The sequence below is a fragment of the Saccopteryx leptura genome, chromosome 5 (assembly GCF_036850995.1).
Source record: "Saccopteryx leptura isolate mSacLep1 chromosome 5, mSacLep1_pri_phased_curated, whole genome shotgun sequence".
In the NCBI taxonomy this organism is placed as follows: domain Eukaryota; kingdom Metazoa; phylum Chordata; class Mammalia; order Chiroptera; family Emballonuridae; genus Saccopteryx; species Saccopteryx leptura.
Genome location: NC_089507.1, coordinates 139,782,300 through 139,796,171, shown reverse-complemented (window position 1 = coordinate 139,796,171; position 13,872 = coordinate 139,782,300). Strand labels below are relative to the sequence as shown.

The window sequence follows — 13,872 nt, the reverse complement described above, 5'->3', positions numbered from 1 at the left end:
TGCACAAAGGGGCTAAAACAACAGGCAACCAATTTTATTAGTATCTTATGTCTCTTTACCAGGGTTTTTATAAATCAATATAAATATGGTCATGCACTTATAAGTGTATGCATCTATCTATCTACCTATCTATCTATCTATCTCTCCTCTTCACTTGAATGAAAGTTAGTACACCGTCTATTTTGTGTGGTACCTATTTTCTTTTCTTCCTTAGGTTTTCCCTCATCAGTACAGAGAACGTCCTCATTTACACCTTTCTTTTCTGATCCTCTGGAATTGGACTGTGTGAATGTGCCACATGGTTTATTTAGCTCTACAAGATCTCTTATATAGTAGATGGATGTTTGGGCTGTTGCCAGACTTTGCTGTTGCAAATAGTACTATGGTAAATTACCATGCATATATATATATTATATATACATAATATATTATATATATATATTTTTTCTGTGTTTGTAGGTAGATCTCTGAGACAAACCCTCAATTGGATCAGTGTATGAAAGGGTAAAGGTATGAGCAATTTTCTAGGTTTTCCCATAGTGTCTCCTAGGGCTTATACTACTTTGCACGCCCATCGATGTGACATAAGGGTGCCCCCATCTCCCCCAGACTCCCAAGAGAAGCTGTCAGCTTCAGACTTTTAAAACCAACCTGACAGGAATATCTAGTATTTCAGTGGGTGTCATCTGCCTCAGCAATGGAGGCCTTTTCTGAGGTGGAGTAGACCAAGGTGAATGGAGGCCAAGGCCATATGTGTGTTGGCCCCACTGTCCCGCCTCCCCACCACAAGATGCTGCGCTTGGAGCTGAGCCCAGAGGGGTTTATTATCTGTTCTTGGGAGCAGGGAGCTCAGGCTTCTAGTTAGAAGTTAGCTGGGGAAAGGAGATCCTCACACAGGCATGTACGTCCCGTTGTAGCTAAAGTGGGTGGGCATCAAGCAGTCCCTGCTCTCCTCGGGGATCCATCGCTGGACGTAGTTGGGGCCATTTTCCTGAGGCCACACGATGATGGTGTCTCTGGATGCCAGGGATGGGTCTTCTGGGAAGAAGTTGAAGGGGCGGAGCAGGAAGCCCACGGAGTTTCCTGGGGTGGCCGTGTTAGGGATGTCCTCTGAGTGGGGGATGTGCAGGAAACCCACTGTCACCCAGGCCACCAAATCCTGTGGGAGAGAGGGGTGGGCAGTGCTGAGGGGGCTCAGAGAGGAGAAGGGTGTGTGACCCTCCACCCAGCCCCCTTTATCAAAAACGGGCAGGCCCTGGCTGGTTGGCTCAGCAGTAGAGCGTCAGCCCGGTGTGTGGATGTCCTGGGTTTGATTCCCAGCCAGGGCACACAGAAGTGCCCATCTGCTTCTCCACCCTTCCCCTTCTCCTTCTTCTCTATCTCCCTCTTCCCTTCCCACAGCCAAGGCTCCATTGGAGCAAAGTTGTCCCGGGCACTGAGGATGGCTCCATGGCCTCCGCCACAGGCGCTAGAATGGCTCCAGTTGCAATGGAGCAACATCGCAGATGGGCAGAGCATTGCCCCCTGGTGGGCATTCCGGGTGGATCCTGGTTGGGAGCATGCCTCCCTTGTCTCTCACTTGGGAAAAATACAAAAAAAAAAAAAGGGCAGATCTGGTGAGCACTGCGTTTGCTCTCCACACCCAGCAAGTCCTGGGCAAGGATCTGGGGGCTAGTACCTCTTCTTCAATGTTCTCATTGTTGCGAAGAAACTCCTCAAAGACCACAGGCGGGTCCCAGGGGTCGTTCTGGTTATAGATGCTACTGCTACACAGCTCAGACTCCCGATACTTGGTCACTGCCAGGGGGTACCTGCCGGGCAGAGAAGGCTGGTGGTTCTGATCCTGGGGGACTCACTCCCCAGCCCCTCCCAGGGCACCCCTACAGCATCAAGGGTGTGACTGTCCCCCAATTCCAAGGTCATCTCCTGGTAGTCTGACCAGGTGTCAGCTGGGGCTCAGGTGCTCAGAACAGACCCTCTGTTCCCCTTCCCCTTCCCCAAACACAAAACCACGCCCTGGACACACACACACACACACACACACACACACACACGTGCACACATGTCTGGATACATTGCCGCACAGACTCACAGTCTCATAGACAGAAACACAGACACAGGGAAACCCAGGGAGGAGCCTCTAGCCCTCCTCTGCTTCCAGAGCCTCCTCACCTGGCCCAGGTGACGGCACGCTCCTCCTGCCAGTCAGGGGGCAGCACCTGGTCGGCCATGGAGTGGATCTGCAGACGGTAGCTGCGCTGGTGGCCCCAGGGGTTCTTCTTGGGGCTGGTGAAGAGCAGGTACTTGGGCAGAGGCCGTCCGAAGCGGAAGGCTGCCTGGCGCTCCCGGGGGTATCTCGTCTGTCCTAGAGTCGGCTGGACCAGGTGGTGTTTTGGGCTCCAGGGGTTGGTGATGTTTTCTAACTTCATCTGCAGGGTCTGGAAGCTGTTCTTGGTGCCTGAAGGTGTGCAGGGAGACGCAGAATGAGGATTTAGCCCCCTGAAATGACACACCCCCATTCTGCACTGGGATCTCCACCCCAGAACACATCCAGCAGCCAACCATCCAGAGTGAAGAGGGTGTTGGCGGTACACATGCAGAGCCAGCTGTGTGGTAGAGGAAGGAATGAGGAGAGAACTCAGACTGGTCAGAGCAGCTGGGGTGATTCTGTTGTGAGTCTGGGCAGTTCTTTTGAGACCCGTGTCCCAAGCCTGTGGGCTGCGGCTGCAGTCTGAGAAAAGGGACAGTCTGTCTTTTCCCGGGCAGGGTCTGTGTCCATTGCCCTCTGTGCCCAGGGAGAAGGCGAATGGGGTTGAGCCAGCTGAAGGGGGTATGGGTGAGGGTGGGGAAGGGAGGCCCCCCCTCTGGTCTTGGGGACCTGTTCTGACATGTGATTTGATGTCCGGCCAAATCTTGTCATGATGCCTAAGCGATGGTGACACTATTAATTCTGGAGACACAGAAAGTATTCTTGATGACACTGCATTCACCTCAGAGTGCTTGCTAGGCAGCAGCAGTGACACTTCTGACACTCTGAGCCATTATCCTCTCCCTTACCCTAAGCATGCCTTTCTAGCCCACCTGCCTAAGGGGTCAATGCAGCCCCAGGGCAAGGACAGGATCCACGCTGCGGCATCCAAGGCCACACTAGGGCACTACTCACTTTCACCATTTTTCAGGGGCACATGGATTCAGCCTTGCAGGTTTCAGAAGCAGGCTAGGCACATTCTCTGGATGGTAGGAGTAGCACCGCCCAGGGAAGTAGCAGCATCTCCCATGAGTTAGTATCTGGTCTAGACTAGAGGGTCAGTCCCAGCCAAGTCCTACCTGCTACATCCAGGTCGACGCGGTAGTGCACTAAGTGAGTGTGCATGTTGCCAATCAAGTGGGTGTGCAGGCGAGTCCCGTAGCGCAGCCCCTCAGGGGTGTAGAAGGTTGCGTGGACGTAGCCGGTGGCATGCATCTTGGCCTCCATCACCCCGTTGGGGTAGAAGACAAAGTCCCAAATATAGTCATAGTTGTAGACTGTGGAAGTTGTTCGCAGCACCAGCACCTGGCCGGTGAGCCCTGCATAGAAGTTGAAGCCACCGCTGAAGTTGGAGTTAAAGTGACGTCGAAGGGGTACCCCAGTGGGCATCTCGAAGACACACAGGGCTCGGGGGTAGTGGACGGGGTTGTCGGCATCGTAGTAGTGGTGGGCATCCAGGAAGGTGGCTGCCTCCGGGCAGTCGATGCCAGGGGCCAACTCATGGGTGACGGTGCCCAAGCCCCAGCCCACGTCAATGTACTTAGTCTGCATGCCCGCAGGTGTGTGGCCTCCGTAGAGCGCCACGGCCTCCTGTATGCTCACCTCGTAGGCAATGCGCTCCCCCCTGAAGTGCACGTTCAGGACCTGCAGCCCCGAAGAGGATCGCAGCCTGAAGGCGAAGCTCCAACCCCCGTAGAGCACAGCGTTGCCTTCCACCCTGTAGCGGGGGCCTCCGGGCTGGACCAGGTGGGGGCCGTTCACAGTGATGGGGCTGGGGAAGTCCCCGCGCGGTTTGTAGGATGAGAAGAGGGGCAGGTCCCCCGTGCTGTCTTCCCCCTGACTCTGGGGAAAGGCGTTCTCCAGGACCACCACGTCCACCTCTCCAGCAGCATACTTCCGAGCCAGTTCTTCCGGGCTCCGGTAGAACTTGCCATTGTACCAGACCTGCTCCACCTCCCAGTCCCGGGCGTCTGAGCTGCCGTGGTCCACGAGGAGCTCCAGCCCAGTGGGGTGCAGGAAGTAGCCTTCTACAAAGCGCTGGATGATGAGCCACGTGCGGCGCTGGCCCGAGGCCACACCCCGAGGGGCCACATCTGTGAAAGTCAGGCACCGGGCGTGGCAGTCCTGGAAGGAGAAGCCCGTGGTATCCATGAAAAACTGGTGCAAGGGCTTGGTGGCCTCCCCGAGGGTGCGGCTCAGCAGGGCATACTCCACAGAGGAGATGGGCCTGGAAGCCCAGGAGAGCCGGTGTTCAGGCCTGGGGGGCAGCTCACGCACGTATTGGGGCCATGGCAGGGGCCCCACAGCGAACTCAGTGACGTTGGGACGCTCCTGGGCTCCGAAGAAGATGACAGCACGCGCCTCCCGGACCGGACGCCTCTGACCGCCGTCCAGAAACTTCAGCACTTGCTGCTTCTTGGGCAGCAGCAGCTCAATGAGGAACACTGAGTTCTTGGCGATGGTCGGTGCGCTGGAGGGCTGCAGCCTCAGCTCCTTCCGGGACCAGAGGAACCTGCGCACGGCCTTCAGCTCCGGGGTGCTCAGGTCTGAGAACACCCCGGCCTTGCTGCGCAGCATCCACGGGGAGTGCTTTGCCCCTGCCTCAGCCAACGTCTGCAGCATCAGGACCGCGACCACCACCCAGCCGAGGACCGAGGTCTCTGGCCTCATGGCTCTAGAATGCAGAAGAAATGCACTTAGTTGTTTTATGAGAGGGCACGGGTTTCCACCAGGCTGAACCTAGGTCTGCCGTGGTATTCCTACAGATGCAGCTTCCTCCCTTGGCCCCCACCCCACCGCTGGGGCCCCATGCTGCCCAGACCCGTGCTTTACATCGATTTTAATTCTGCATTGTCCTCCCTTGTCTAGTCCTGAGGATTTCCTTGCCTGCACGCGGCCCCCTGTGTTCCCCTCGTCTGGGCATTATCTCAGCAGGGCTGAACCTCCAACAGCCAGGGCCTGTGACTCAGGGCACCCGCCAAATGCCACCGAGCACTTCTTGTGTCGAAAGAGGGGTGCGGTAGTAAATCATAAACCCCTATCTGGGTCGGTCATGGTGGGTAGGTATGACTCAGGCCTATAACTTTTTTAGTGAGAGGTTTTTAAGCTAGCCCTGTCTGTTGTTCTTGTCCGTCTAGGACAGGCATGGCCAACAGTTTTTGCCCTCGGGCCAGATTAGAAAAGAAAACTTTTTTCACGGGCTGGACGAAATATTAAAATTAAAAAATGTTAAATACAAAAATAATTCATTTAAGGCCCTGGCCGGTTGGCTTGGTGGTAGAGCGTTGGCCTGGCGTGCGAAAATCCTGGGTTCGATTCCCAGCCAGGGCACACAGGAGAGGTGCCCATCTGCTTCTCCACCCCTCCCCTTCTCCTTCCTCTCTGTCTCTCTCTTCCCCTCCCGCAGCCGAGGCTTCATTGGAGCAAAGGATGGCCTGGGCGCTGGGGATGGCTCCTTGGCCTCTGCCCCAGGCACTAGAGTGGCTCTGGTTGCGACAGAGCGACACCCCCGGATGGGCGTATAAATATCCAAACTGTATCGCAATCAATCAAAACAATATTTAATTAATAGAATGAGCTTGAAGGGGTTATATCGCAAATAAAACAATTATTTCGTTTTACAAACAGCCTGGACATGTTTTCAGTTATCAACTGCAGCTATTGTCTATGCTACAATGCCACTTGATTCAGCACTCTTGACCACAAAAATAATGACTTGTTTGACCTTGGGTGTGCACTGGCAAACTCCGCCTAAAAGAATGTGGGTTTCACATCGCTGCTAAACATCAAACAGTTCATATGGAGTACAGACGAGTACGAAAGTTGTAAATCTTTACAATGGAATTTTTTTTTTTTTTTAATTTTTATTTATTTTTTACAGAGACAGAGAGTGAGTCAGAGAGAGGGATAGACAGGAACAGAGAGAGATGAGAAGCATCAATCATTAGTTTTTCATTGCGCGTTGCAACACCTTAGTTGTTCATTGATTGCTTTCTCATATGTGCCTTGACCGTGGGCCTTCAGCAGACCAAGTAACCCCTTGCTGGAGCCAGCGACCTTGGGTTCAAGCTGGTGGGCTTTTCCTCAAACCAGATGAGCCCGCACTCAAGCTGGCGACCTTAGGGTCTCGAACCCGGGTCCTCTGCATCCCAGTCCGACACTCTATCTACTGCGCCACCGCCTGGTCAGGCTACAATGGAATTTTTTTAAAAAATAAAGAAGTATCGCGAATCAAATCGACCAATTATTGGACGCTAACCCTAGATTAGTCACATGCATAATTCTTTTCCGCGTATCACTATCTTCTTAAACATTTCGATTTCCAATAATCAAAGACGCTTCCACTTCTGAGTAGCTGAGATTTTGAAGTAGCAGAGAGTATTAAAAATTTAATCACGGGCTGCATAAACTCATTACCCAAGCCGGATCCGGCCCACGGGCCATATGTTGGTCATGCCTGGTCTAGGACAAGGTTAACACACCTTGAAAAAGAGCACAGAACCTTGTAGACTGACCCCACCCTCCATCCTTGCTTTCTCGCATCTTCGCGTAATCCCTGTTAATTCCAAATGTGTAACCAAAACCACAAACTCGTCCGTTTTGGCTAAAATAAACTCTTATAAAAATTATCTACAGCCTAACCAGGCGGTGGTGCAGTGGATAGAGCATCGGACTGGGATGTGTTCGAGACCCCGAGGTTGCCAGCTTGAGCGCGGGTTCATCTGGTTTGAGCAAAAGCTCACCAGCTTCCCTGACCTGTGGTGGCGCAGTGGATAAAGCGTCGACCTGGAAATGCGGAGGTCGCCGGTTCGAAACCCTGGGCTTGCCTGGTCGAGGCACATATGGGAGTTGATGCTTCCAGCTCCTCCCCCCCTTCTCTCTCTCTGTCTCTCCCTCTCTTCTCTAAAAATTAATAATAAATAAATTAAAAATCAAAAAAAAAAAAAAAAAAAAAAGCTCACCAGCTTGAGCCCAAGGTCGCTGGCTTGAGCAAGGGGTTACTCGGTCTGCTGAAGGCCGCAGTCAAGGCACATATGAGAAAGCAATCAATGAACAACTAAGGTGTCCAAACGAAAAACTGATGATTGATGCTTCTCATTTCTCTCCGTTCCTGTCTGTCCCTATTTATCCCTCTCTTTGACTCTCTCTCTGTCTCTGTAAAAAAATAAATATTTCACTATTTTTAAAAAAAGAGTTTCCCAAGGGGAAAATTAAAAAAAAAAAAAATGTACAGGTGCAGATGTTTCCTGTGTCAACACGGGCCTTCACAGCAAAACTATGGACTATTTTTCATGTAGATAAAATTTGAAATGGAGTGTAGACATTCAAAGAGCGGGCTCTGGAATCAGGGTGCTTAGGTTCAAGTGCAAGTATGTCTCACCACGAGGACCCGCTGTGTGACCTCGGGCAGGTTGCTTAAGCTCCCTGGGCTTTCATTTTCTCAACTGGAAGTTGGAAATACACAACCACAGTTCCTACCTCCTAGGCTTGTTGCAAGCAATCAACTAAACAATAGGATCATGTGTTTAGAACTGTGTTTACCTTCTAGGAAGCACTCAAGAATCCTTAGCTACTCGTTTTAAAGCCAACCGTGAGAAGCTGTACAGTGGTACCAGAAGATTGAAAATGTAAACAACATAGACTAATTTGGCTGAGATTCGGCTGTAGGCCTGTGGCTTTGAGGGTGAGGATTGGGTGACCAGTCCTTCCCAGGCTGCTTTGGCCCCTTGGTGGGGGGGTGCTCAGGTTGTGGCCCCTTGACCATCCACGGAACCTTGGAGGGCATCTCAGGACAGGGCCATCCCCAAGTGGTGATACAGGGAGAGGCCCTTTTCCCTTCCCTTTTGGTGGGGGGTCTGATCAGGGTCTTCACCTGATAGCCCATCCCCAGGAGCAGCCAGTGCTGTCCTCCAGAGCCTGGCCCACCCCCTGGTCCTGGTGCGAAGGTTGGGGTGGAGGGAACCACTTTTGTGCAGTGTAGTCTGAAGAGTTGGGAGACAGAAGAAGGGTGTGGGATGAGCTCTTCCTTCACTATTATTTTGGCTGAACATTCCCCCCTGTCCTTTTAAATAGACTACTTCTTGGAGCAGTTTTAGGTTCATAGCACAATTGAGCAGAAGGGACAGAGATAATTCACAGACCTCGTACCTGCCCCTGCACAGCCTTCCCCATTATCAGCATTCCTCATGAGAGTGGGACATGTTACAATCTGTAAACTTATATTGACAACCTTATCATCATCCAAAGTCCATAGGTTACCTTAGGGTTCACGCTCGGTGTGGTGCCGTTTGTGGGTCCGCACAGACGTAGAATGGCATGTATCCACCATGACAGTACTATACCAAGTAGCTTCCCTGCCCTGAGAATCCTCGGGGCTCAGCTGGTCCTCCCTCCCTGCCCCCAATCCCCAGAAACCCCTGATCTTTCACTGTCTCCACCATTTTGCCTTTTCCAGATGTCAGAAAGTTGGGCTCATACGGCCTGCAGCCTTTTCAGACTGGCTTCTCTTTCTCAGGAAGATGCATTCGAGTTCTTCCATGTGTTTTCATGGCTGTTCCTTCCCCCCGTTTTTATAACTGCTCATCCCCACATGTTCTTCTGCTCCAGGAAGGAGGGAGATGACCTGTCCATTCCTTTAAGCTTGTCTTGCCCAGTACAGTCCTGTGTGCCACGTCCAATTGGGCAGCTAGTGCATGGACGATGGCATGGAAGCCATGGGAGAGAACATCTGGTGGCCATTGTGCTCTGCTCATCTCCACCTGAGCATGGTCCCCACCTCCTCGCTGCCCCTTTCCCATCTTGCCCCTGGGCGGTCGCCCCATGCTTTCTGGGCTCTCCCTCTCATGTCTTCATTTCTTCTGGCCCCTCATTCCAGGCCCTTCTTCCCTCCTCTCCCAGTTCTCTCCTTCTATATCTCCCAGATGTCCCACCAGAACGTACCTGGGTGCTCTGCTCCGCTCACCTCTGCAGCCAGCCTTTGTCTCAGCCTCCTTCTGGAGCTTTATGGCTCTGACGGTCCCGCCCTGGAGGGAGGGGCAAGGTGAAGGCTGGGCCAACCAAGGTGGGGACCCACATAGGGCTCAGGGGGCTTCACAGCAGGCAGGGGTGGCCGCCAAGGATGGGATGGGCATAGCACCCTGGCTGCTCTGTTGCCCTGACAGGTACCCAAGTTTGGAGACACCCCAGTCCTCCCCTCCACCACTTTGCCAGTGGGGTTCACTTCTGTTTTTTTCCCAACAGCACACGTGTCTCAGGTGTCAGCTCCCTATCATTCCTCAACCTGTGTGATGCTCTACTGTATTAGAGTAAATGTTGAGCTTCGGAGGCCAGAGATAGTAGTACACTGGGAAAATTCACCAGCAAGTACTCTTAGCTGAAGCAGACCTGCGGATAAAGGCAGAGGCTGGTAGAGACAGACACCAACATCAAAAGCAGGGAAGTTAGGCCCTAGTTGGGTTGCTCAGTGGATAGAGCGTCATCCAGGGGTACCAAGGTTGCAGGTTCGATCCCCAGTCAGGGTACATATGAGAAGCAATCGATGAATGCACAACAAAATGGAACAATAAGTTGATGCTTCTCTCTCTCTCAAACCAATGAGAAAAAAAAAGCAGGGAATTAGACCCATGTATAGAATGGGGATGCAGAGACAGAGCAGTTTGGGGAGCATGAAGCCACTGAGCTGAGGCTCTAGAAGAAGCCTTCTGAGCATCTCTGAGACCCTGACAGAATTCGGAAAGGAGGGAGGAGTTGGTTGGGGAGAAAGTCATCAGGACAGTGGTAGTTAGGGCCCACAGAGAGGAGAAGGGACAAGGAGGCTGGGCTGTGGGGAAGGCACCTGTGTAGGGGGTGACATAGTGCTCATGTGGCTTAGTCAGATGACAAGGGCAAACTTGGGCAAGGGAGGGAAAGAATAGAATCAGGAGTAATGACTGGCTTGTAAGATGGAACCAAGAGGTCGTTATTCCCTTAATCACCAAGGCTTTAATTGCTTATTCTTTTGTTATTATCTGACTTCTGTATTTCTTATTGTTAATATCCTTCTACTTGCACTGCAAGTGATTTCAGCCTTTACTGGCAGTAAAATAAAGGAAGGAGACAAGAGTTAGTCAACCTGAAACTTGTTTGCAATTCCAGAAAACCCTTGGTATCTCCAATGAAGGCAATTAGCTTTTAATGCATAAAGGATGACTGCTATAGTGACATAAATCTTTCAGCCTCAGTCATGGGGAGTCTCGAGGAGATTTGGCTCCAAAGAGAGTTCTAGGAACAATTTGACATTGAAAAGTGCAGTCTGTTTATGTTTCGCAAAGGACATTGTAACCAAGTTAATGGAGTGAGGACAGATGGAGAGATGATACTTATAAAGATTGAAAGAGGAAATGGGCCACATGCAAAAAAATGAAGTTTGACCCTCAGCTCACACCGTACACAAAAATTAACTCAAAATAGATCAAAAACCAAAATGTACAAGACAAAACTATAAAACTCTTAGAAGAAAACATAGGAGTAAATCTTCTTGACCTTGGGTTTGGTGAAGGACTCTTAGCTATGAACCAAAAGTACAAACAACTGAGAAAAAACAGATAAATTGGACTTCATCAAAATTATAAACCTTTGTACTTCAAAAGGGACCACCAAGAAAGTGATAAGACAACCTTCAGAATAGGAGAAAATATTCGGAAACTATGTATTTGATAAAAGAATTGTTTGTAGAATAAAGAACTCTTACAACTCAATAATAAAAGGACAGATCCTGGCCGGTTAGCTCAATAAGAGTATCATCATGAAACACCAAGGTTGTAGGTCTGATCCCAGTCAGGGCACTTATAGGAAGTGACCAATGAATGCACAAACTAAGTGGAGTGACAAATGAATGCATCTCTCTCTCTCTTTTCAGTCCTCTCTCTGTCTCTCTAAAATCAGCCAATAATAAATAAATAAAAGGACAAATAATTCAATTTATCTGAATAGACATTTCTCCAAAGAAGATACACAAGTGGATCATAAGCACACCAAGAAGATGCTCAACATTGCTGATCATCAAAGAAATACAAATTAGAATCACAGTGAGATAGTACTACTTCACACTCACTAGGTTGGCTAGACCCAAAAAGTCAGATTAACAAGTGTTGGTGAGACTGTGGGGAGGGTAGAGCCCTAATACACTGTTGAGGGGATTGTAAACAGTGCAGTCACTTTGGAAAACAGTCTGGCAGGTCCTCAGATGATTAGATATAGAGTTACCACATGATCCAGCAATTCTACTCCAAGGTAAAGACCCAGGGAAAATGAAAACATATTTCCACAGAGAAACCTGTACACAAATGTTCACAGCGTGTTATTCATGATAGCTAAAGGGTAGAAACAACCCAAGTGTCCATCATCTGATGAACAGATAAACAAAATGTGACAAGGGAACATTATTTGGCATTAAAAAGGAATGAAGGTCTGTGGCTGGCTGGCTCAGTGGTAGATAGAGCATTGGCAGGGTGTGTGGATGTCCTGGGTTTGATTCCTGGTCAGGGCACACAGGAAAAGCGACCATCTACTTCTCCATCTCTCCCCTGCCCCTCTCACCATTCCCACAGCCATGGCTCAACTGGCTCAAAGGAGTTGGCTCTGGGGCACTGAGGATGGCTCTATGGCCTCCCCCTAAGGTGCTAAAAATAGCTCAGTTGTAGAGCAACGGAGCAATGCCCCAGAATGGGCAAAGCATCACCCCATTACACAGGGGACCAGTTCACTGTCCCTCAGACCATTGGAGGGCTGCCACATACAGTGCTCCTCTCACTGACCATCAATGAAAGAGGTGCCCCTTCCGGAAGTGCGGAGGGGTCCGGATAAATGGCCTCAGGGGGCTGCATGTGGCCCGTGGGCCGTAGTTTGGGGATGCCTGCCATAGGGGGTGTGCTGGGTGGATCCTGATACAGGTGCATGGGGGAGTCTGTCTTTCTGCATCCCCTGCTTTCACTAAGTAAAAAAAAAGGAATGAAGTACTGATACATGGCTGCAATGTGGACGAACCTTAAAAACATAATCTCAATGAAAGAAGCCAGTTAAAAAAGACCATTTATTATGTAATTCCATTGAAATGAAATGTCCAGAATAGACAAATCTTTAGAAACAGAGAGAAGTTAGCAGTTGCTTAGAGAGGGGGTGGGGGGTAAGAGGTGACAGCTAATGGATATGGGGTGTCTTTTTGAGGTGATTGATCATGGGAAGGGTTGCACATATCTGTGAGCATACTACACACCACTGAATTATTCACTTTGTGGGTGAATTGTATGGTATGTGAGAAATATTTCAAGAAAGTTGGGTTGCTAAGAAAGTGAGAGACAGGGAAGGTCAAGTGCAGCATAGGGAAAATAAACAATAATATAACTGTATGATGCCCGGTGTGTCCCAGACATATACAGGATCACTTTGTAAGTTATATAAATGTCTAGTCACTGTTGTACTTCTGGAATATAATATAATATAATATAATATTTGTATGTCAATGGTAATTGAAAAAAAATTAAATTAAAAATTTAAAATTAATTATGAAGGGGAGAAAAAAAAGTGAGAGAGACTATTATCTAGATTGAATGGGAAGTCCTGCCAATCAGCCAAATGAGGGAGTCATCCCAGTGGAGATGCAGGTAAAGAATCTCCAGGCCACTTACAAGAGAGGAAACGGACAGGGTTCAAGGGCAGAGGGAGAGGGGCTCAAAGGGTGTGGTTATCAGAGAAATGCAAATTACTCAGCCCCAGAGATAGAATCTTATACCCATGGCTGGCCAGTAGAGGCTGGATGATGCCCAGGGTAGGCGGAGACGTGGGCAAGTGGCAACTTCAGGCAGGCTTGCGGGCAGGGGTTGCAGGAGATAAGACTGTCCCCAGTGCCACCTGCCGTCAGCAGGCAGTGAGACAGCCCCTGCCCCGCAGGACTTTGACGCTGCTTTCAGGTCTCAATGCCAAAGGGATGCTCGTGCAAGTCCACAGGGCAGGCGCAGACATGTGTTGTTGGGATGGCGGGCTGGAGGCCATCTGGGTATCTGTCACCAGGAGGGCGGCCGAGACTCATGGTGGGGTGCTGCTGTGTGGTGGGTGGTCACAAGGGCGTGGATGTCCATGCAGCAACGCACTGGTGTGGATCTTAAGAATGTAGGAGGAAACAGGATGAACAAGAGAGCACAGGACTCAAAAGCATGCCCACAAGGCAGCCTGACACATTTTTCAAAAACGGACACAAATGAAAGAATAGACATTAGTTATTAATACAATAGAATGGTTGCCTGGGAATGAGAGGGGGAATACCTCCCCCCCACACACACACACACCACACATGCGTGAGAGGCCGTACTGCCAGTGATGGCGATGCCCACGCACACACGGAGGTTCGCGGCTGGCTCCATTCTGCGGGGGATGTCCATCCGCAGCACCAGAGAGGCCTGAGAAGGGCTGCTTGACTGCAGGTCAGCACCCCGGGGCGGCGGGTGACCGGGAGCCAGGACGGTGCTGGTCGCACACCCGAAGGGGTCTGGTGGTAAGGACCATCAGTGCTCTGCGTGCAGGCGGCCAGGTGGGACCTACCAGGACAGAGTTCACTTTTTATTTGAAGAAGTACATAGAATGTATATAGA

The 13,872-nt window shown here is 50.5% G+C and overlaps 1 protein-coding gene across 1 annotated transcript; it reads right to left on the bottom strand.

The window, feature by feature from the left end:
- Nucleotides 1-497: 497 nt before the first annotated feature.
- On the bottom strand, nucleotides 498-9,256 carry AOC1 (amine oxidase copper containing 1). The gene is made up of 5 exons (XM_066385952.1): nucleotides 9,188-9,256; nucleotides 3,328-4,922; nucleotides 2,173-2,458; nucleotides 1,679-1,811; nucleotides 498-1,159 (listed from the first exon to the last, which is right to left on the bottom strand). Exons 2-5 carry the CDS (start codon nucleotides 4,916-4,918, stop codon nucleotides 890-892), a joined length of 2,280 nt encoding a protein of 759 aa, XP_066242049.1. The 5' UTR covers nucleotides 4,919-4,922; nucleotides 9,188-9,256; the 3' UTR covers nucleotides 498-889.
- Between the last annotated feature and the right edge of the window lie 4,616 nt (nucleotides 9,257-13,872).

Bases quoted from the DNA above. Each gene is read 5' to 3' on its own strand.
- AOC1 (XM_066385952.1), bottom strand. From the start codon at position 4,918: ATGAGGCCAGAGACCTCGGTCCTCGGCTGGGTGGTGGTCGCGGTCCTG. The intron at 1,812-2,172 runs GTGAGGAGGCTC...TCTGCCCGGCAG, and splicing joins CGTGCCGTCACCTGGGCCAG to GTACCCCCTGGCAGTGACCA. The intron at 1,160-1,678 runs GTACTAGCCCCC...TCTCTCCCACAG, and splicing joins ATGAGAACATTGAAGAAGAG to GATTTGGTGGCCTGGGTGAC.